Here is a 23,175-nt window from a genome sequence, read left to right as displayed (position 1 = left end):
CCAAAATTATATAATTTACAATATTATTTACAAGCTGCAAGGGCAATAGTTAAAGGATTCTCATCCATGGTATTTGGCTTTTGGTAGTAAAACATGTTCAATACCCATAAATTACAATATTGATGCCGCAAAATCTCAATAATAATAATAATAATAAAGTTATTTTATAGGAATATGCAAATAAATTACAATTTATATATCCAGAGTTACAATTCAAACTCTTTAAAGGTAATAAAAAAATCTAAAATAACTAATCTAGCTATCACTGTCAATGTAGAATTGTATATTGAGTACAGTTGCAAGTGTCACTCTCCTGTTTGACAGTTGAATTATTATAGCCATCAAATTGAAAAATCATTCACAGTAACACTTTAAAGTCAAACATAAATGCCTCCACGTTGTTATCTTCGACTTCTCTTCCTCTAACATTGAATTTCAAACGTATATATCCAAGCTACACGCACGCGCACACACGTTACAGTATAATACCAATGAAACTCATTTGTCGTCTAAGTCTAAAGACATGAAGCTTCATTCATTTTACATTCTGCTACTATCTGTGCTTTCTGCAACACTTCATTGTTTCTGCCAACAAGAATATCTTAACAACACTGTCTACGATTGCTCTTTCAACCTCACAACAACTGCAGGATATGTCTGCAATGGCCTCCAAAAGTCATGCACTTCCTTTGTAACTTTCAGATCAAGACCTCCTTATGACACCCCCCTAAGCATTGCCAATCTTCTTGGCTCTGAAGCATCTTCCATAGCCTCCATCAACAACATCTCAAGCAGCAGCAACAACATTGCTTCCAATCGAACCGTGATTGTTCCGGTCTATTGTTCATGTTCAGGCAATATCTACCAGCATGCCACTTCTTATGACATGAAAAGAGGAGATTACTACTTCAAATTGGCCAACAAGACTTATCAAGGCCTTGTTAATTGTCAGATGTTAGTACGTCAGAATTATTACCTTCCTGTCAATATCAGTGTTGGTGCTCAAGTTACAGTTCCTATGTTGTGTACTTGTCCCACAGCAAAACAGATCTCAGATGGGTCTCCTCCTTGCTGGTTCATACCCTTGACTATGGAGATTCACTTGAGTCAGTTGCAGAGACCTATGGTGTGGATCAACACAGTCTGATAATTGCTAATGAATTGTCTTCAAATGCCACTATCTCTCCTTTGACCCCTCTTTTAGTTCCCCTTAAACCCTCCTCTTGTAAACTCAACTCAAGTATGTTCTTCTGTACCTGTTCATTCTCTCAGATTTACCTTCCAAATTCAAGTTCCAACGCTCTCAATTGTGGTCATCTTCAACCTGATTCTCATCATTTTCCACTCAGATTGGTTGCTTCCATAGGTAAATCTCTCTTGTCAATCCTACCTTGATAGATATGTTCTTAGATAAACATGATTATGACTCACATCAATATAATAACATAATATGCAAAAAGAGATGTGTTGCATGCACATAATTTCTATCTGTATATTATCTGTCTAATCTATGAGCCTTTTTATTTTTATAATAAATAGATATGTGCCAAGTACACAAGTTAGTTGTCCAAACAAGCTATTATCCTCCTTACTTGAATGGCTGATCAAATCAGTAGATTTCGTAAATTTATGCGTTCAAGCATGTATGATCTCTTGTCCGCAAATATAGAAAAACTCTGTTACACTTAATTCTTGGACTTGCAGGTGTTGGTACTGGTGCAGGCTTTTTGTGCTTATTTCTTTTGGGTTACAAGTTACATGAATGGCTTAAAAAAAAGAAAGAAAGAGTTCTCAAGGAAAAATTGTTTAGGCAAAATGGAGGTCTATTGCTGCAAGAAAAGATGTCACATTATGGAAACAGAGACAAAGCAAAACTTTTTACAGCAGAAGAACTGAAACGAGCAACAGATAATTACAATCAAAGTAGGTTTCTTGGTCAAGGTGGGTATGGAACTGTTTACAAAGGAATGTTACCAGATGGTACCATTGTTGCAGTCAAGAAGTCAAGAGAAATAGTGAGAAACCAGATTGAGACTTTTGTTAATGAAGTGGTGATTCTATCCCAAATAAACCATAGGAACATTGTCAAACTCTTGGGTTGTTGCCTTGAGACTGAAGCTCCATTATTAGTTTATGAATTTATTCCCAATGGAACACTTTCTTACCATATCCATGACCGAGAATTTAAATCAAACCTTTCATGGGAAAACCGCTTAGAATCGCTTGCGAGGTTGCCGGGGCAGTTGCATATATGCATTTTGCAGCTTCCATTCCCATCTTCCATAGAGACATAAAAACTTCCAACATACTCTTGGATCATAATTACAACGCCAAAGTGTCTGATTTTGGGTCTTCCAGATCAGTTCCCCAAGATAGGACTCACTTAACAACAGCAGTACAAGGAACTTTTGGGTACATTGATCCTGTATACTTCCAATCCAGCCAATTCACAGATAAAAGCGATGTATATAGTTTTGGGGTTGTACTTGTAGAACTCATTACTGGAAGAAAACCCTTCTCAGAACAAGCTGAGGGACAGAACCTTGTTGCAGAATTCATTTCTTTGATGAGGAATAATGACCAAGTTTTCAAGATTTTAGATGCTAGAGTTGTTAGTGAAGGAAGGAAGGATGATATTCTTAGCATTGCAAATCTTGCAATGAGATGCTTGAGACTCAATAGGAGGAAGAGACCCACAATGAGAGTGGTTTCAGCAGAGCTAGAAGCACTGAGAATGACACAAGATTCCTTAGAGATTGCTGAATGTTCTATTGAGTTTCAAAATGATAATGACACGACCTCTTCTTTTGAAACAATCCAAGAATCCACAGAAGAAAGCATGTCATTATTTCTCCAGATGGACTCCACATCCATCTGAAAGTGAAGCAGGCACCTGCAATATTCTTTGTTCCTTTGTGTACATAAGGTCCATATACTTAGCAGGAGAGATTGTGCCATGGACAAACTGTACACGTCGGGAAGCACAACAAGTTGAGTGAGGTTTATAAGTATGATCAGGGACTTTCCCACCTAATAGGCTAGTCTTTTAGGATAGACTTTTCCTTTGGACTTGTGCCCACAACACAAACTTCAAGAAGATGTGGCAAGAAATGAGATCCAGGGATAAAGTCAGTTGCTTTGATACCATGTCAGGACAAAAACATGCAGAACAGAAAGATAGAAGATGAGAAAAATGTAAGATTGTATATATACATCATTGCTTTCATGTAGTGTGCATGCTCAAATACGTAGTTCATGGTCCCAACTAATTTTAGGTTTACAATGTTTGACCATTAACATCCCTATCTAACTCATGCATAAACTAATTCCCTCCGTTAATCTTCAGCAATTTGTGGCTTGCATTCATTATGGAAGGCCATTTAATTTTTCATTCCACGTGATTGCCTTGGGTTAGATATTTATGGCTGTAATTAATAATGGGTCCTGGGGTTCTGTTTTAAGACTGATCAAGTTCCACCAACCATTGCTGACTTGAAAGCTGGATTCATATCTGCAGGGATCATCCTTTTAGTGAAATAATCAAGGAAAACAAGTTGCTTTTTCTTAATGAGTCTGTTAGCTCTATTAATTTTGCTTTCAAAGATGCCATAGAATGTGCAAATAGATTAACTAGATTAACTCATGTAAATGAATTTGATTAATGTGCCTATGATCATCGACCCTTTTGTTGCTCTAAGGTGCTTGATGATGATAATGGTATTGGCTTCCCATTTTGATTCCAAAACCTAGAACGTGTGTGTGTGTGTGTGTTTTTTTTTTAAGGTCCTGATTATAAGATAAGGTTAACTAATTTCATAATTTCTAAGAAATGGTAGTTGATAACTTAAATTTGTAGAAGAACATGTGATTTTCTAATTTTGGCCAATAACCATAATAAAATGTTGTATAGAAATTAAAAGTATGTTAACAGCTTGTTGCGATTAACGAGGGGTAAGGTTGGGAAAAAAATTTAACTACCACATCTTTGCTCTATATTTAGAACCAAGTAAAGTTTTAAAACTTTGATATATAACTAGGACTGAAGAGACTCACTCTCTCTCTTTCTATATGCATATATGTATATATATATTACCACATGCACTTCTAACATTAACTTTACATGCCCACACTACAAAACAGACGCCTAGCCAAAGTGTCCTTATGTCTATTTTGTTAATCATGGTTAGATCAAGGTCATAAATATGGTTATTATAATTGTGTTTAAGACATCCTAATGACAGTTTATTTATAATCAGAGTTAGAATAGCATATAAATGGGCATTTTGTCTGTCATATGAAGAAACAATCATCTATTTATTTAATGTCCTTTATTTTTTTTTCCTACTTAAAACACTTCTAAATATAATTCAAAGTGTTACATGATATGAATATTAAACACGTCAAACAAAATACGACTGCATATCATGATCCTCAGAACTATCACTTCAAAAGTTGAAATATGATCAATGGTGTTGCCACCTGCAAAGGTATCATTAGGGATGATAAAAGTAATTGGATTAAAGGATTCTCCAAATACTTGAGTTTTTATCCTAACACGACAATTGAACTCATGCGGATTCTTGAAGGTCTCAATTTTTGTTGGAACGCTAAACTTCACAAAGTCAGTGTCTATTCAGATTCTATGAAAGCCATATCACTAATTGAGCACAACTTTTTTGAAGGACACCCATTTTTTGACATCATCAAGAATATTAGAAATATCATCATGAAGTATTGGGTGATCACTTTTGATCATGTTTATAGAGAAGCTAACAGATGTGCCAATTTACTGGACCGTCAGTCTTCTTGGAACAACTTAGACATTAGGATTCTTGATAATTCTTTGTCTGATTATAGAAACCTTATGGTTTTAGACATGATTTGATTTTATCTCTTTTGTATGGCTATATCGTGGCCTTGTGTTTAGGAAAAAAAAAAAAGCTGAAATATTTTTTTTGGGGGGGGTTGTATTTGGCTTGCTTTTGAACTGTAACAATTCTAATAAGATATTAATTGAACTTGCAAAGCTTCATGTCCTCCACAAGGTACAAATCAAATTAATATATTCCCAAAGGCTTAGGGGCAGTTGTGAAAATCTCTTATGTTAAAAATAAAAACCTAAAATATAAGGCAGTGAAATAATCATTTCTATAATCCTTATCGTTACTAACTTCATGTTAGTAACACATCAGTCTCATGAATACTACTCCCTAATTGGAAATATGAAAGTGGCAGTAATTAAAAGTGCATCCTACATCGGCCGCACAGGATTATTGTTTTCTTTTTTGTTTTAGCTAAAAATATATAAAACTCCTTTAAAATTTAAGGTAGTTGCATAGAATCATCCTTACCTTTTAAAATAAGGCGGCTCTATAACTATAAGTTGGCATGACTTGGGGGAAAAAAATTACTTGGCTATTGTTGCTGTGTCATGTGAAACTTCAAGTGTTTTGAAGACACTAGCTTGAAATCCAAATTCTTCCAACATTACATGTGTTCATTTTGTATGAAATTTCTTCAATTACTTTTGATTCTTTTTATAATATGACTAATCAAGCCTGATTAAGAATATCTCTCCTAAATATGTTTGAAATGTTTAAAAAAATGTATGTGATAACAATTTTAAATAACATAAAATTTTATGCGTTAAGTAATAAGGATAAAAGTTATAAAGTTTAATATGTTGAATAAAAATTATATAAATAGTTCAATATAAATTAATATCAATATCAAAGGACATTTCAAAAGCTTACTTGCAATTTCTTTTTGTATAACAGTTGTCCACATGATCCATCATAAACTTACCTGCAATTTCTTTTGGGTAAAGGAGAATCTATTTCCATGACATTTGAGCTTCTAGTAGTAAAAATATATACAAATACTCATAAATTATAACAGTGATGCTTTATAACAGTAAAAAACATATATGCTTTAAAAACATATACAAATACTCATAAATCTTTTTAAGAATCATTAATGAACATCCTGAACCTTAAAGTATTATTTAAATAGTATCTTGAATTATGAACTCTTAAAATGAGCAAAAACATTTCTAAATTTATAATTTTATGCAAATTATCCCTACTGTTAATTTACATTTAACTGCTGTTACTTTTAACTTTGGGGGCTCAATCTAAGACTAATGTGGCACTAATCCCATCTTTACATGTGGCATGCCAACTGGGCTGCATAATGATCAACATTGCACAGATAAACAATGGATGGTAATTCATTTGCTTGGAATTTATAAATTAAGAGGAGTTTTTGTTCATTTTAAAAGTTCAAGGTCCATAATTCTATTTGGGTAATAATTTAGGATCCATAATTATCATTAACCATTTTAAGAAAAAATTGAAAATAACTTATAAATTATATTATTAAAGTAACAATTCATTTGTAAGTTGTATAAATATAATGAGAAACAATTTTGAAGAAGCATATATCTTAATTTTTTTCGCGACTAAAAAAATTGACATTGATAATTTTTCAACAATCAATATAGAATGACTTGCTAGTGTGATGAAATGAACTCTTACACATAAATACACACTCTGAAAGTAATATTAATATTAATGATAAGTTTCACCGCTGCTAAATCGTGGAAAATACGTAGGAAAATTACAAACAGATACTGGAAAATATAAAGAAAAAACTACATTTATATTTCAAAAAATTTATTAATAAATAAAGCTCGTGATTGTAAAAAAAAAAAAACTCTATAATTTCATAGGATTTGGTTGTAATTATCTTTTCTTGTCAAAAAAAAAATCCAAATACTACTTCATCCTATTTATAAGATAATATTAAACAAAATCACATATATTAATAAAACTCACTAATACACTTTACATCCATTTTTTAAAATAAAAAATAAATTTTTAAAAATGTCCTTTATTTAATACTCTATTTATAAAAGAATATTATAAAAAAATATATAATGAAAAGAATAATATTAAAAAAATATTATTAATTATTTCTTATTTTTATTAAAACGTTTTATAATTTAATACGAACTGCATGGCTTTGACTAACTGATCAATGATCAGCCCGCATTGACAGGTGGCCAGCAGCTGTTAACCAGCTACTGGTCAACATTGACCAGTCAAACAGACACGTAAAAATACAAAATCCACAAACACTGAAGCAGCCACAAAGTCAAAGGAATGACAGACGTAATGAAATTATCATCACAACGTGACTTCTCTCCGCTCTGTCAGTTGAGTTGTCAATAAAATCGGTTAACCCGTCTTATTTGCAAAGCCATTGACATTTAAATCCTTTTAATTTTATTCCTGTAACATTGAATTTGAAACTCATCTATCAACAGAATTAAATACCTTAACAACACCATCCATGACAGCCCACACACACGCACACAACAGAATTAAATACCAAAGAAGCTCATCTCTCAACTGAAGACATGAAGCATCCTTATTCCTTTTACATTCTGCTCTCGTCTCTGCTTTCTCAATTACTCCATTGTTGCTGCCAACAAGAATACCTTAACAACACCATCTATGACTGCAGATCTTCCAACTTCACACTAAATGCCGGATATGAATGCGGCGGCCGACGAAGTTCTTGCGCCTCGTTCGCAACATTCAGATCAAGATCTCCTTACAACACCACTCTAAGCATTGCCAATCTTCTTGGCACCGATGAACTTTCCATAGTATCCATCAACAACATCTCAAGCAGTACCCACAACATTATTCCTTCCAATCAAGCCGTGATTGTTCCTATAAGTTGTCAATGTTCAGGCAATATCTACCAGGATGCCACTAGTTACACCATACAACCAAATGACACCTTCAGTAACATGGTCAGAAGCACTTTTCAAGGCCTTGCTAGTTGCCAGATGTTACTACGTCAAAATTATTACACCCCAGAAAATCTTGCTGTGGGTGCCCAGATTACAATTCCAGTGTTATGTGCTTGTCCCACTGATGAACAAATCTCAGATGGGGTCTCCCACTTGCTAGTTCACACCCTTGAACATGGGGATACAATACAGTCAGTCGCGGAGGCCTATGGTGTGAATCAACAGAGTCTGCTAGCTGCTAATGAGTTGCCTTCAAATGCCACTATCTATGCCTTCACCCCTATTTTAGTTCCCCTCAAACCCACTGCTTGCAAACTCAATCCACATTTATTTTACTGCACTTGTTCATTCTACCAGAGATACCGTCCAGAAAGTTTCAACACTCCTGATTGTGATTATCTTCAAAATGATGCCCATCGTTTCCCCGTAAAATTGGTTGCTTCCGTAGGTAATCATCCTCCCTAGCTCAGTATGTTCTTAGACAGCATAATTACGACTGTCATACAAAAATATTTGTTACTGTACAGATCACATTCTCCTAATGGTTATTTTTCATCCTGCAATTTTTTTTTTTGGGGTCAACCTAGCGGTCTAGCCCGCCAAGAAATTTGTTATTGCACGTGCTTATGAGAAATCACCTTTCAGTAATTATCCCAAGCATCCAACACTCCCACTAAGACCATGTTCCAAGTACATAATTGTCCAAAATAATTTTTGTTTCTCCAATACAACGTTCTCTCCTATTTGTTCGAATAGCAGATCAGAGCAATAGAATTCATGAACTTTTGTTTTCAACCATGGTTGATGATACTATGGGCAGATCACCAAATGCACAGCTCCATTCATGCTATTGATATCTATTGTCTGCAAATACACACGCACGCACGCGTGCACATATTTGAAACATGGTGCATTGGACATTTCATATTTCACTTGATTTGTGTGCATGGTTGGAGAATTTTATCCCCAAGTATATAAGTGGGGCAATACCTAGTTAGTCCATAACACTTTACACATGCTTCCAGGTGTTGGTGCTGGTGCTGGTTTTTTAACCCTATTTATTTTGGGTTACAAGTTACATCAATGGCTGAAACAGAAGCGAGAAAGAGTTCGAAAGGAAAAACTGTTCAGGCAAAATGGTGGTCTCTTACTACAGGAAAAGATATCAAGTTACGGAAGAAGAGAGAAAGAAAAACATTTCACCGCAGAAGAGCTGGAAAAAGCAACAGATAACTACAATCAAAGTAGGTTTCTTGGTCAAGGTGGGTTTGGAACTGTCTATAAAGGAATGTTACTAGATGGTAGCATTGTTGCAGTTAAGAAATCAAAAGAAATTGTGAGAAACCAGATTGAGACTTTCATTAATGAAGTGGTCATTTTATCCCAAATAAACCATAGGAACATCGTCAAACTTTTAGGTTGCTGTCTGGAGACTGAAGCCCCACTATTAGTTTATGAATTTATCCCGAACAGAACCCTTTCTCACCATATCCATAACCATGAACTTGAAAAATATCTTTCATGGGCAGCCCGCCTTAGAATTGCTTGTGAGGTTGCTGGGGCAGTGGCCTATATGCATTCTGCAGCTTCTATTCCCATCTTCCATAGAGACATCAAAACTTCTAACATACTCCTAGATCATAATTTCAATGTGAAAGTGTCTGATTTTGGCACTTCCAGATCAGTCCCGAATGATCAAACTCACTTAACCACAGTAGTACAAGGCACTTTTGGGTACATTGATCCTGAATACTTCCAATCTAGTCAATTCACAGATAAAAGTGATGTATATAGCTTTGGGGTTGTGCGTGTGGAGCTCATTACCGGAAGGAAACCCATTACCTTCTCAGAAGAAAATCAGGGTCAAAACCTTGTTGCAGAATTCATTTCTTTGATGAAGAAGGATCAAGTTTTTGAGATTTTAGATGCTAGAGTTGTTCGTGAAGGAAAGAAAGAAGATCTTCTTGGGATTGCAAATCTTGCATTGAGATGCTTGAAACTCAATGGAAGAAGAGACCCACAATGAGAGAGGTTTCAACAGAGCTAGAGGCACTGAGGAAGACACAAAATACCTTAAAGATCACTGAATGTTCTCTTGAGTTTCCACACGATAGAAAATTGGCTAAGCATGCCACTCCTGAGTCTGACCAAGAATCCACAGAAGAAAGCATGCCATTGTTTTTCGAAACAGACTCAACAATGTCAACATCCATCCAAAAGTGATGCAGACTCCCACAGCACTCTTTGTTTTAGTTTCTTGAGCATTCCATGTAGATCATGCCACTGACAAACTTCAAGAAAGTGCAGCAAGAAAGAAGAAACAGGAAAGTTTTCTTTTTCTTTGTTTTTTTTGAAAGGAGATGAGTGAAAAGCAAGATTGTATTTCATTGCTTTCATGTAGAGTACATGCTCAGATATTTAGTAAACAGTCTCAACTAATTCTAGCTTTGCAATGCTTGACCACCAACATCCCTTAACAAACTCAACAGTGTGTAAGTTAAAAGAAAAAAAATCTCCTAACAATCTCACTAACTAGTGGGTCAAATATTTGCTTCCATTATTCTTGACCAATTTGTGATTTGGCATTCATAATGGAAGGTTCATTTTCCCTTTTACATCAACTATACGAAAACAAACTCCTACCCGGAGTCCTAACAACAATCATGTTAATCATGGTTAGATCATTGTCATAACTATGGTTACTATAAATTGTGGTTAAGCATTATGACATCCTAATGACATAAGCTGGGAAAATCAGTTAATAGGTCCGTGTAATGTATAACTTTTATGGAACAGGTCCTTATAATTCAAAACCATATAATTTAGTCTCTATAATTATCTCCAGTTGGCTAGTTAGTCTCTATTATTTAAGAAACTATAATAATTCATCCCTGACTCCTCCACATGGTGGCGTTAAGGGAAACATAAAATAGGCAAAGTACTTGCTGAGATGGTATTAATTACTATCATGACAAATACAATGTCAATCTAGTAAGGTGCAGCATCTGTATACCAAATTTCATCTCTTCAAAAGGAAAGCTGCATGAAACTATGAATCTAGTTGTCTATATATTATACATAAAAAAAAAATAAAAAACCAACTACTAAATATGAATTAGAATACACAATGATTTAGGCAAGTTTTTTCCAGTGCTCGCTAATGGAAAACCCCAATCGAACCAGCAAGAAATCATGCACGAGTTTATCAATGGTCTACCGTCCACTTTCACCATAGATTCGCTTGACAGGTGGATATGACACAAGTCGACAATCTCACAGAAATAGCTAAGAGGCTAGGATTTCAACCAATTGAGTATTTAGAAGGAATCGTAAATACCCTAACCTGGGGTCATTTGGTACTTTTGAAAGATGGTTTTTTTTTTTTTTTTGGAGATCAACGTCAGTAACTTCTTCACCAACGGGCTGATAACGAAATCAAATAGCACCTAACCTCTGTGTCGTTCAACGGCGTCACTCACCGTTGAAGCCTCGTCGCCCATTCGCCTCCGCCGCACCTCCCACCTGCCTCGTTCGAAGTCACCTGCTGCGTCAGGGCTTTACCGCCTGGGACCATGTGAGGATGTGGCGTGCTTGCGTGGCATCTAATCTTTGTTTTTGTTAATTTTTAATATTTCCCTTGCCTATTTTACTTGAGTACATTCCGTTAAATTTCTCTTATACATTAACTTTATTAAAAAAAAAAATGATATAGCCAAGGGCGGTTCAAATATTTCAGGTTTCAAGCTAGTTCAAATATCTAAATTTTTTAAATATTTTTTATTTGTTTTTTAATTAATTTTATTTTTATGTTAAAAATAAGTTTTTTGATTTTTTATCTACTCTAAATTTTATCTTATGAATAAAAAAAATAAGGTAAGCATATAGTTTAATTGAAGGGATTTAGTGGGGGAGGGGAGGGGCAATTTTAATAAATTTTTCCTTTCCTTTCTTTTCCCTTCCACTTTAAAAGTGGGAAAATTTGAAGGAGAGGTTATAATAATTATATAATTTTATAAAATTTGTTATTTCAACTTTGATCGTAAAATAATTTATAAAAAAAAGTGACAAAAGCTCTCACTAAATTACTATCACACAATCTCATAAGAAAAATGAAAATCTCATAAGAATTGTCTCAGCTATAGCTATTGGGATTGACTATAAAATTTATTATCAGTATTGTGTGAGATCTCAGTTCATGCTATTAGCTCAATCCTTATTCCAATCAGATTCTACTCTTACTTTTTTTATATTCTATTTACTCTTTCTTTCTCTAAAATTTTATGAATGTGATTTATCAAGGTTTTTAGATAAGTTGCAAGCTTTGAATAGATATTACTTGTATTCTATGCAATGATGTAATATGTTTTTCATTTTCAATAAGAAACTCTATATTTAAATCTTTGATTCTTTTTTGTTAGCACGTGATATCATTTCAAGAATTTTTACTAATAATATATTATATTTGTTTGATTATAGAAATGAAAATGTTATCTTAACAATAAAAATTAATTACAATAGTAAGTATTATAGTTTGGGTAATATTATTTTCCTTCCTCTCCCTTTCTAAACCAACCAAGTTAGAGTTGATAATTTAATAAGTCTAATTCCTTGTACGATAGTATGCTCAGACTAATAATTTAATAATTTAGACCACTTGAACTGTAACTGAAATATTTTTTTTGTTGTTGAAAATTATTATGAATTTATTATGATTATAAGTTTTCTTTATTATTTTAATTAAGTTTATTACATTAAAATAGATTATTGCTTTCATAGACGAAAAGGGAAAAAGAAAAAGCTAAGTGAATACTAAACTAATAGGATTAGTTTTACAGTCTTATGAATCAAGTCTGGTGCTGTTAATTTTTGAGTTACCATTGGATCAGATAGAACTATAAGTTGCCTAATCTGCTCCTTTTTATAAAAGACAAGACTTAAGATTAGACAAAAGTTCAGTCCCGTTCAATCCTTTATACAATCGTATCTCTTTGGAAGACATATATATATATATATATATATGGATCTAAGCCCAATTTATCACAATTAAGAAGAACCTTGTCCTTTAATTTTTTCTAGAACCAACTGGCCGTTGGCATGACAAAATTGCTATTGATATTTCGGTTGAGTCACAAGAAATTGTATTTCTTATTTCAAAGTGATCGAGACGGCTCTATGACTAATTATATGAGCATGGCTTTAATTTGGAGAAAAATATTAGGCTATGGTTGTCGTGTAATGTGAAACGTTAAGTGTTTTTCAAGGAAGACACTGACATGATATCCAAACTCTTCCGACATTACTTGAGTTCATTTGCTAGGAAATTTCTTCTATTAATTTCAATTTTTTTGTATGACTATCTGATTGTATCATATTTAAGCACTATTGGATTTATTTGAGGATAACTATCGCGAAGATAATTTCTGTATCACTTTCAACTCTACCTTTTTATTCTGAAAGGAAATAGTGATGCCTAAACTCTTACTTAAAAAAAAATAAATTATAATTTACAGGCTTAGTTTTGTTTACATTTTTTTAAAATTATTTTGTACATTAGTTTTAAAATATTGTTTTTCAAAAAAAAATGCTTGATTAAGTTAATTTGAAAACAACTTGAGTTAAAAAATTGGTCAATAACGATGGATATCAGTAATTAATAGTAATGGCTTATATTATATAGTAATTGGTAAAGTAGTTTACTAAAGTTAAATGTAATGTGCTTTAACCACAAAAAAAAAAAAATAGTCCTGTGATGAATTGAAATTCAAATCTCTGTTAGAAAAAGTGTTTATTTTTAATGTCTAATCATATATCAAATAAAATTGTCTATAATAAGAAAATATTTATAAGCAATATGAAAAAAGGAAACAAACATAGTTCTAAGATGTGTCCATTTTTTGTTTTCCTAAAAAAAAAAAGAAAAAGGGTCTTGAAAATTTAAATCCAAATCAGTGTGATGAAATATTCAAAACATAATATTTCTCCTGCTTGATAGTTGAATTTGTTAGCCGTCCTATATGAAAAGTCATTCACAGCGTAATCTTTGAATTCCATTCCTTTTCAAACTAACTTAAGCCACGCAAGTAAAGACCTAAAGCAACCTTCCTTCTACATTCTGCTCCTGTCTCTGCTTTCTCATCAATTAGTCCATTGTTGCTGCCACCAAAAATACCTTCACATCACCGTCTATGACTGCCGATCTTCAAACTCACAGAAAATGCCAGATGTGTCTGTGGCAGCCATGAAAGTTCATGCATCTCCTTTGTGACATTCAGATAATCAAGACCTCCTTATGACACCGTTATGTAAGCATTGCCAATCTTCTTGGCACCAATGAACTTTGCATGGCCTACATCAACATGTCAAACAGTACTCAAACATTTCTTTCAATCAAACCGTATATTTCAATTTTAAAATTCATATATTTCAAATTCATAACACATAAGTTCCCAAACAAGTATTTGGCCCAAATCTAAATTCATATGTATCAACATCATCCCAAAATCAAAGAAGTTAGAATCCAGGGATCCATGTAAATTAAGATGTGAATGTCAAAAGTCAATATTTTAGTTTCCACATCTTTTATAAGGTAATATCTGGCGGCCATGACTTTTGCTTCCAAGAAGCGTACCTTAATTTCCTTTTTTGATAGGAAGTGTAACGCCTTTTCTATGATCATTAGGAAAATGACTTCAACTATCAATGACAAAGACAATGGAGAGAATGGCAATTAAGTCCCCATGGAAAAATTAATGACAATAAAGATCCTCGATAAAATTTTCTATAAAAAATAAAAATAACTTGTAAATATTAATTCAAAACAATTACAATTTTAATATTTTCAATTATAAATAAGATATTTAAATTATAAATGTAACTATCAAATTGTAATTAGAATTTTTTTGAGTAATAGTTCAAATCAATATCTGTAACTTATTTTCAAGAAAATCTTATCAAGAACCTAATTATTATAAATTTTCACTTTTGGAACTTTATTGTCATTCTCAGCAGAAATGGTGCTAATGTATATATGAAAAATCTTTCAAAGTACCCGCCTTCAACTCAACTTAAATACACGTCAACATTGAACTTTATGCATCTGCCACACGCATAAACATATCGGTTGCAGTATAGTGCTAATATTGTGGAACTCATTACTCATCTCTCATTTTCAGACATGAAACTTGCTCCATTTTACATTCTTCTGCTCCTGTCTGTGCTTTCTCAATGTTGCTGCCAACAACAATACCTCAACTACACTATAGATGACTGTTCTTACAACGACACCTCAAGAGTAGGATATGTCTGTGGCCTCCAACCATGCACCTCCTTCGTAGCTTTCAGATCCCAACCTCCCTATAACACTCCTCTAAGCATTGCCAATCTTCTTGGCTCCCAAGCATCTTCTATAGCCTCCATCAACAACATCTCAAGCATTAACAACATTTCTTCCAATCAAAACGTGATTGTACCAATCTATTGTTCATGTTCCGGCAATATCTACCAGCATGCCGCTTCTTTCACCATTAGGAAAGGCGACACGATTTATGAAGTGGTCAGCTCTGTTTATCAAGGCCTAGCCAATTGCCAGATGACAGTACGTCAAAATTATTACGCCCCCACCAATCTCTCCATCGGAGACCAGATTACAGTCCCAGTATTATGTGCTTGTCCCACTGATAACCAGACCTCAGACGGGGTCTCATTCCTACTAGTTGATACCCTCAAGGATGGGGAATCGCCTGAGTCAGTTGCACAGGCCTTTGGTGTGGATGAACACAGTATGTTAACTGCTAATGAGTTGCCTTCAAACGCCACTATCACTGCCTTGAGCCCAATTATAGTTCCCCTCAATTCCTCCGCTTGCAAACTCAATCCACATGCATTCTACTGCACCTGTTCTTTCTATCAGGAATACCTTCCAATTCCAGTTTCATCACTCTCTATTGTGCTCATCTTCAAAATGATGCTGATCGTTTCCCCATCAGATTGGTTGCTTCCTTAGGTAATCTTTTTTTTTTTTTTTTTTTGGGTCCTATTGATCACTATGTTTCTATGTGATCGTAGCACTCTTCTAATTTGTCAGTTTAAAATTTGGATGAAATTAAACACAAAATTTAATAACCCAAATTAGAAGACAATCTTGGATATGTTTTACCTAACACTCCCACTTGCACCATGTTCCAAATTCATTACTTAGTTGTCCAAACTAATTATTGTTTCCAGTACAACGGTACAACCTTCTCTTGGCTTGAATAGCACGGATCAAATCAATAGAATTCATTAATTTATTAGTTCAAACCTTATGTAATCTCTTTAAAATCCTCCCTAGTTCATGATGTTTTTAGATAGCATGATTAAGGCTCACATCAATCAACCTGTTACAGCAAAATATGCAAAAGATAAAATTGAGTCTAGAATCGTGTCACACTCACCTTAAAGTGACATTTGCCTTCATCATGCTTGCTGTTGTCTTATCCATCTGCCAAGTTCCATTCAGTAATCATCCTGAGCATCCAAAGGTGTCCAGACATCAACTTCTGGAATCTCAATCCAAAAGCAAATTTTGAAGTTTCAAAATAGTATTTTAGAAGTTGTACACATAACATCTATCTACATATGATATTACCTTAAAAGTGATATTTTTTATTCATTGTTTAGAAATTTTATCCCCATCTAGATGGGTGGGGATAAAATCTAGTTACTCTGTAACACTTTGTTCATGCACTTGCAGGAGTTGGTACTGGTGCTGGTTTTTTATGCTTATTTCTTTTGGGTTACAAGTTATACCGATGCCTAAAACTAAAGCAAGAAAGAGTTCGTAAGGAAAAATTGTTCAGGAAAAACGGTGGCCACTTGCTACAAGAAAAGATGTCAAGTATTGAAAATAGAGAGAAAGCAAAACTTTTACCGCAGAAGAGCTCGAACGAGCAACAGATAACTACAATCGAAGTAGGTTTCTTGGTCAAGGTGGGTTTGGAACTGTTTATAAAGGAATGTTACCAGATGGCAGCATTGTCGCAGTTAAGAAGTCGAAAGAAATGGTGAGAAACCAGATTGAGACTTTCACTAACGAAGTAGCGATTCTATCCCAAATAAATCACAGGAACATTGTCAAACTCTTCGGTTGGTGCCTAGAGACTGAAGCCCCATTATTAGTATATGAATATATTCCCAATGGTACCCTTTCTCACCACATCCATAACCAGGAACTTGAATCACATCTTTCATGGGATGCCCGCCTTAGAATTGCTAGTGAGGTTGCTGGGGCCGTGGCCTATATGCATTCCTCAGCTTCCATTCCCATCTTCCATAGAGACATCAAAACTTCCAACATACTCCTAGATCATAAGTACAGTGCCAAAGTATCTGATTTTGGGACTTCCAGATCAGTCCCAAACGATAGGACTCACTTAACCACAGTGGTACAAGGCACTTTTGGGTATTGATCCCGAATACTTCCAATCCAGTCAATTCACAGATAAAAGTGATGTATATAGCTTTGGGGTTGTGCTTGTGGAGCTCATTTGTGGAAGGAAACCCATTACCTTCTCAGAAGAAGACCAAGGTCAAAACCTTGTTGCAGAATTCATTTCTTTGATGAAGAAGGGCCAGGTTTTTGAGATTGTAGATGCTAGAGTTGTACATGAAGGAAGGAAAGATGATATTCTTAGCATTGCAAATCTTGCAAAGAGATGCTTGAGACTGAATGGGAAGAAGAGACCCACAATGAGAGAGGTTTCAGCAGAGCTAGAAGCATTGAGAAAGACACAGAATACCTTAAAGATTACTGAATGTTCTCTTGAGTTTCCACATGATAGAAATTCGACTAAGCAAGCCACTCCTGAATCAGACCAAGAATCCATAGAAGAAAGCACACCATTGGTTTTCCAAATAGACTCTATATCCATCTAAAAGTGAAGTAGATACCCACTACATTGTTTCTTCCTTTTTGTGGGTACACAGGGTCCATTTACTCAGGAGGAGAGATTGTACCATCAACAAAATTCTAGAAAGTGCAGCAAGAGAGAAGAATAAGACATGAAAGTTGGGTAGTTTGATGCCATAAGATTACAAAAGCGTGCAGAACAGAAAGATAGTAGATAAGACAAGAGTAAGATTGTATTTCATTGCTTTCATGTAGTGTACATGCACAGATATATAGTACTCAGTCTCAACTGCATCTTTTTTTTTTTGGGACCAGTAACTCTCAAGTACATCTAGTTTTACAAGCTTGACCACTAACATCGCTTAACTAACTTGATAAATGATAAGGTAGAAGATAGAGAAGAGAGGAAGAAGAGAGGCAGTAGAAGAGAAAGAGAGAGAACAAAGGAGGAATTGTGAATAATATTCTTGATTATTAGGAAAATGATAGAGCCCATTATTTCTCCAAGACATACTAGAGGAAGTCAAAGGGAGCTAATGATTCTAATAGAAATAGTTTGACTGGTCCAGAGACTTACCTTTCGGTCCCTAGCCGTAAGGAACGGTAACTAGTGATCTTCTGCTATGATTAAAATCTTTTGGGCAGTATGGGCTATGGGGAAGCCATGCTGTGTGTTGTATTAATCTTTTGCTTGTATTGAGGGGGGATATGTTTTTTGTAAGAAACTAGTAAGGAGAGACTAGCCTCTCGAACACCAGAAGGAGTGAACCCTCTTTTGTAAGGTTTGTAACTTGTGTTGTTGTTACTTTTGTGATCATTTAGGGGAGATAGAGTTTTGATCAGAATCAGAGGAAGACTTGTAACTCTGATTTGGTTTCTCTCATTCTATTAATGTCAAAAAACCTCAGCATTTTCCCCTCATTTATTGTTGTTTCTGTCATTTGGTTGCTGTTTTGTTGTGATACTGGTTTGGTCTTATTAGAAAACAACAATAACGTACATCTCTGGACTAGGGATATATATATAGCAACACCAATAGCTAACTCATGAATTATCCCCTGTAAGGCTGTAACAGCTAACTAACTAACTAATTCTTTTATTTATATCATTTACATATCATAGCTAAACAGTCTATAAGTTAGAATATTCTCCTAACTAGTGGATCACCTAATTCCCTTCATTAACCTTTAACAATTTGTTGCTTGGCATTGTTTTCCATTTCATATCCTGATGTGTTGTGGTAGAAAGAGAGGAGCGAGAAAGAGAAAGAAGAGAGAAGAGATTATAGGAATAGAGAAAACAGAGAGGGAAAGAGAGAGAATTTCTGAATGGTGCACTGTATAATTCCTCAAGCATGGCATCTGATTACACTTAGGATCTCTTATATAGGTTCCCTTATCATTTTTTCTAACGGTAACAAGCTAACTCCCTTCCTAACTAATTAACAGTAACAACTGACTGCTAACTCATTTATTTATTTATATTTACATACCATATCCTTTTGGTCATTTGGAACTTATTACAACATGCACTCCATTTGACATCAGCTTTACATGCTCACACTCAAAGAGAAAAAAGAAAACTCCTAGCCAATGTCCTTAGAACAATTTTGTTAAATATTGGTTAAACCATTGTCATAACTATGGTTATTATAATTGTGGTTAAGTATGTAGACATCCTATTGATAGTTTGTAGGGAAAATCAATTAATTGGTTCCTATAATGCATGCCTTTAATCAAATAGGTCCTTATACTTGAAAGACATATAAATCAGTCTCTATAATTATCTCCATTTGGCTAGTCAATCTTAATTCTTAAGAAACTATAATAATTCATCCCTGACTCCTCCACATGGGAGCGTGAAGGGAAGCATGAAAAAGGAAAAATACTTGCAGAGATGGTATTAATTACTATCATGCTCAATACAATGTCAGTCTAGTCAGATGAAGTATACCAAAATTCATCTCTTCAAAAGGAAAGCTGCGTTATCCTTGAAGCTACATTTTCTTTATATTTGTTAACATATTTTCCTTTTTACCCAAAAAAAAAAGAAAAGGAAAGCTGCATTAAGCTATGAATGTGTGGGTGTCAATACATCATACATTAAAAAATAAAATAATAAATACGAATTATAATGCACAATGATTTGGTTTCCCGTGCTCTCTAATTGAAGCCCCAATCTGACCAGCAAGGAATCATTCACAAGTTTATCAATGTTCTGCCGGCCACTTTCACAAAAGATTTGCCTGACCGGCGGATATGCCATAAGTTGACTATCACACAGAAATAGCTTAAGAGGCCAGGGTTTTAAAGAATTAAGAATCATACATACCATAGTAATTTTATAAGTTCAACATCATTCACTTAATCACCAATGGGCTGTTAACGAAATCAAATAGCAACTGCCCAGTGTCGTCAAACGTCGTCAGCTCACCGTCACCGTTTGAACCTCGTCGCCCATTCGCCTCTGCTGCATGGTACGCTGGTGTGGCTTTGAATGCCCTGTTTCTGTTAATTTTTAGCTTTCCACCTCCCGTTCTGATCAGTCCCTGATTATAGGAATTAGGACTCACTCACCTGCATTACTACTACAGTCGTTATGATTACGTTTCTCGTCTCGTCGTATTGACAGGGAAGGGAGAGTATTGTTTTGATCGTATTAACAAGGCATCTTAATAAAATTGTTATGTTTATTTTTATCATGAACATAACAATTATTAAGATATAAACTTGATAATTTTTTAAATAGGGTTAATAAATTTTAAATTTTTTTTATTTTGATAAAAATATTAAGAATGAATAGATGAAACTAATTTATGAAATAAATTTAAATAAAATTATACATTTCAATAAGGCTGTGGAGATCGGGCTTCCGAATAAAGCCCGATCATCAAATAAAAGCTTCATCTTATTAATATGTTTCTCCATGCTCAGACTTCTTTTTCGAGCTTGCTGCAAATCTCCTTTGAATATGATATCACTTGTGTACCTATGAGTTGCTGAACTCCAATCTAGAGTCCGGCTGCAGCTGGGCAATGAGGTAAATGAGTACTTACATCAGTATTCATGAATTCGAGAAGCCAGTCATATAACAGCTGATCAGTTGCCATCCCATCTTCATAATCTGAATTGACTTATACTTGTTCATTTATCATTGTATATTCATCAGGACATTGCTTTAATTCAAGCAAGTAACCATCCAGTATGTGTCCTCTAACAATAAAGAGAACGCGTGAAAGGATATAATTCGTGCGATCCAGCTTGACCCCACCTGCTTGACTCAAGCTACTAAGGAGCGTAGTGACTTTGGTCGTCACTGTCGGAACTTGAGGACTGACCATCACAACTGTAGAAGGACTGCCGGAGGTGCTAACCAGCTGAGTAGAATGAGAGGTCGCCATCACCGATGCTGCTCTGATACTAAGCTTGAACAGAAAGAAAAAGACAGGAAGTATAAAGCTGAATTTCACTTTCTGAATTGAATGGCTTCAGAGATGAGAGACTTTGATATATATATAAATATATATACAGGCTAGATTACAAGATGTGTTCACCAATTAACAACTGACAGCAAGGCATAATAAAATAAACTGAAATAATACAGGTATAACTTCATAACAATATCACGTGCACAGTTAGTCAATTGCTATATCACAATATCAATTGACGGTGTAGACTTGGACTTCACTTGGGGCTTGGACTTAGTTACAGATTGGGCCACATGATTCGCTCCTCTATCAGATTATACTTGCAAAACTATAATATTAGGTGTTATACTTTGATTGCGTATTGTTTTTTATTTCTATAGTTTTATTTTGTTGTTTTTAATTTCTTTTATTGATCTGTTTGCAACCTAAGTTCCTTTAATTTTAAAAATGTTCATAAGGTTCATGAACTAAAACTAATAAAATTAATTTCATTAAGATGCACGTAATTTTGTTAATCTATGTGTTGATGTGTATTTAAATTTGGTACTTCTTGTATTGACATGGATTAGCCTTGTAAAATGATAAATACACATCGTTGAAATTAACTTCCTAATCACTAAGGTAAGGATTTTAACTTGTTTTTCCACCATCCAACCCTATGATTTTCAGAATTGGATGTGTTGGGAGATTAGGGTTCATATTTGGTTCAAAGTTGGGGGTGATTTTACCAGTGTTTTGAGTTTAAATGAGTAAATGGGATTAGGCTAAATGTTTAATCAATTTGATATTCCTCCCACTTTATGATTTGAGATTATTGAAGTGATGGTTTGGGTGGTTATTAAGAATCAAGGTGATTAATGACATATACACCAATTAAGCTATGATTTTATGGTTTAGAAATTATTAGTAGATGTTTGATTTGAATTTAATCGGTTTAGAATATTGATTATTGTTGAATTTTATGAATTGGGTAAATTGGGTGTTAGACTTACAGTCAAGAATTTAGGAATTCGGTGTAAAATGGGGCAATCCAATGATAATTGTAGGTTTTGTTGAGTTAAAGGAATAAGAAATTGGGAGATTTTGGATGAGTAAGTAAGGTGGTGTCATGAGAGTTAAATATTGGGAAATTTGGTTTTATAATTAACTTTTGCATTGTCCCAATAAATTGATTGTGATTTTTATTGATGAAAATCAATTATAAATTATGTGGATTAATTGATTGGATGGTGGTGATGGATTTGGCTCTCACAGTTGTGTTGGATAAGTTAGTTTTGGCTGAAGATAACATTGATTATTCTTTTATACATTGAAAAGTCATTTTCTCTTAATATGTCTTGAATATTTATTTGTATGTATGTTTATATTTTGGAAATAATATTCTATGTTGGTGAGATATGATAAATCCTTTTTAGCTAGTGAAAGGAAGCAAGGAGAAGCACAACAAGAGTGAGCCTTTAAGTTATGGGAGAATGAGAAAGAGATTTTAAAAGGATTAATTAATTCAACTTAAATTCTAAATCTCAAACTTTAGGCATTTGTAAGTTTGATTTTTAATTTTATAATTTTATTGTGATAAATTTACAACTTGTTTTCAAATTTTAATAGAAAAAACAATCTATTTATTCTTCAATCATATTAAAGCTTTTAGTCCCTTTAATTTATACCTACTTTTAACACAGTCCCTGTACTAATACTCACGTTTTCATCAGGGTCAATCCTATTTACACGGACAATTCACAATAGTTCCATTTGAAAATTTGAAAAGTTGACATAAAGACCGTTGCATTGATTCTCTCTTAAAATAAAACCAATGTATTACAATTTTAGCCAAATATAAAAGTCTCAACCAACCAAATGACGCTAGTTAATACAAAAACAAGGATGATTTTTAAAACACCAAAAAAAAAAAAAAGGATGATTCGCTTGCCCTGTACCCGAAGAGTCAAATTCTAATCCAAAAAGCAGGACTCTCTGGACAAACAAGCACATAATGATGAATAAACATGATTATGCAAGAGAAGAATTTTGTGAAATTAT

At 34.1% G+C, this 23,175-nt stretch overlaps 3 protein-coding genes across 3 annotated transcripts; all 3 read left to right on the top strand.

Moving 5' to 3' along the window:
* Positions 1-523: 523 nt before the first annotated feature.
* Positions 524-2,990, top strand: LOC129286362 (wall-associated receptor kinase-like 22). The gene is given in 4 exon segments (XM_054922334.1): positions 524-1,058; positions 1,061-1,366; positions 1,705-2,211; positions 2,214-2,990. Coding segments are annotated over 4 exon segments (2,013 nt in total). The 3' UTR covers positions 2,879-2,990.
* A 4,339-nt stretch (positions 2,991-7,329) lies between these two features.
* Positions 7,330-10,289, top strand: LOC129284816 (wall-associated receptor kinase-like 22). Its single transcript, XM_054920293.1, is given in 3 exon segments — positions 7,330-8,270; positions 8,848-9,825; positions 9,828-10,289. Coding segments are annotated over 3 exon segments (2,046 nt in total). The 5' UTR covers positions 7,330-7,420; the 3' UTR covers positions 10,046-10,289.
* Positions 10,290-14,996: 4,707 nt separating this feature from the next.
* LOC129286361 (wall-associated receptor kinase-like 22) lies at positions 14,997-18,014 on the top strand. Its single transcript, XM_054922333.1, is given in 5 exon segments — positions 14,997-15,725; positions 15,728-15,824; positions 16,554-16,721; positions 16,724-17,264; positions 17,266-18,014. Coding segments are annotated over 5 exon segments (2,004 nt in total). The 3' UTR covers positions 17,735-18,014.
* The last annotated feature ends 5,161 nt before the right edge of the window (positions 18,015-23,175 follow it).

The sequence above is a fragment of the Prosopis cineraria genome, unplaced genomic scaffold (assembly GCF_029017545.1).
Source record: "Prosopis cineraria cultivar Desert tree isolate PC_DT_omini unplaced genomic scaffold, ASM2901754v1 PC11, whole genome shotgun sequence".
NCBI classification, from domain to species: domain Eukaryota; kingdom Viridiplantae; phylum Streptophyta; class Magnoliopsida; order Fabales; family Fabaceae; genus Prosopis; species Prosopis cineraria.
The sequence above is the reverse complement of the archived record's forward strand: the minus strand, read 5'-3'. Positions and strand labels throughout refer to the sequence as shown.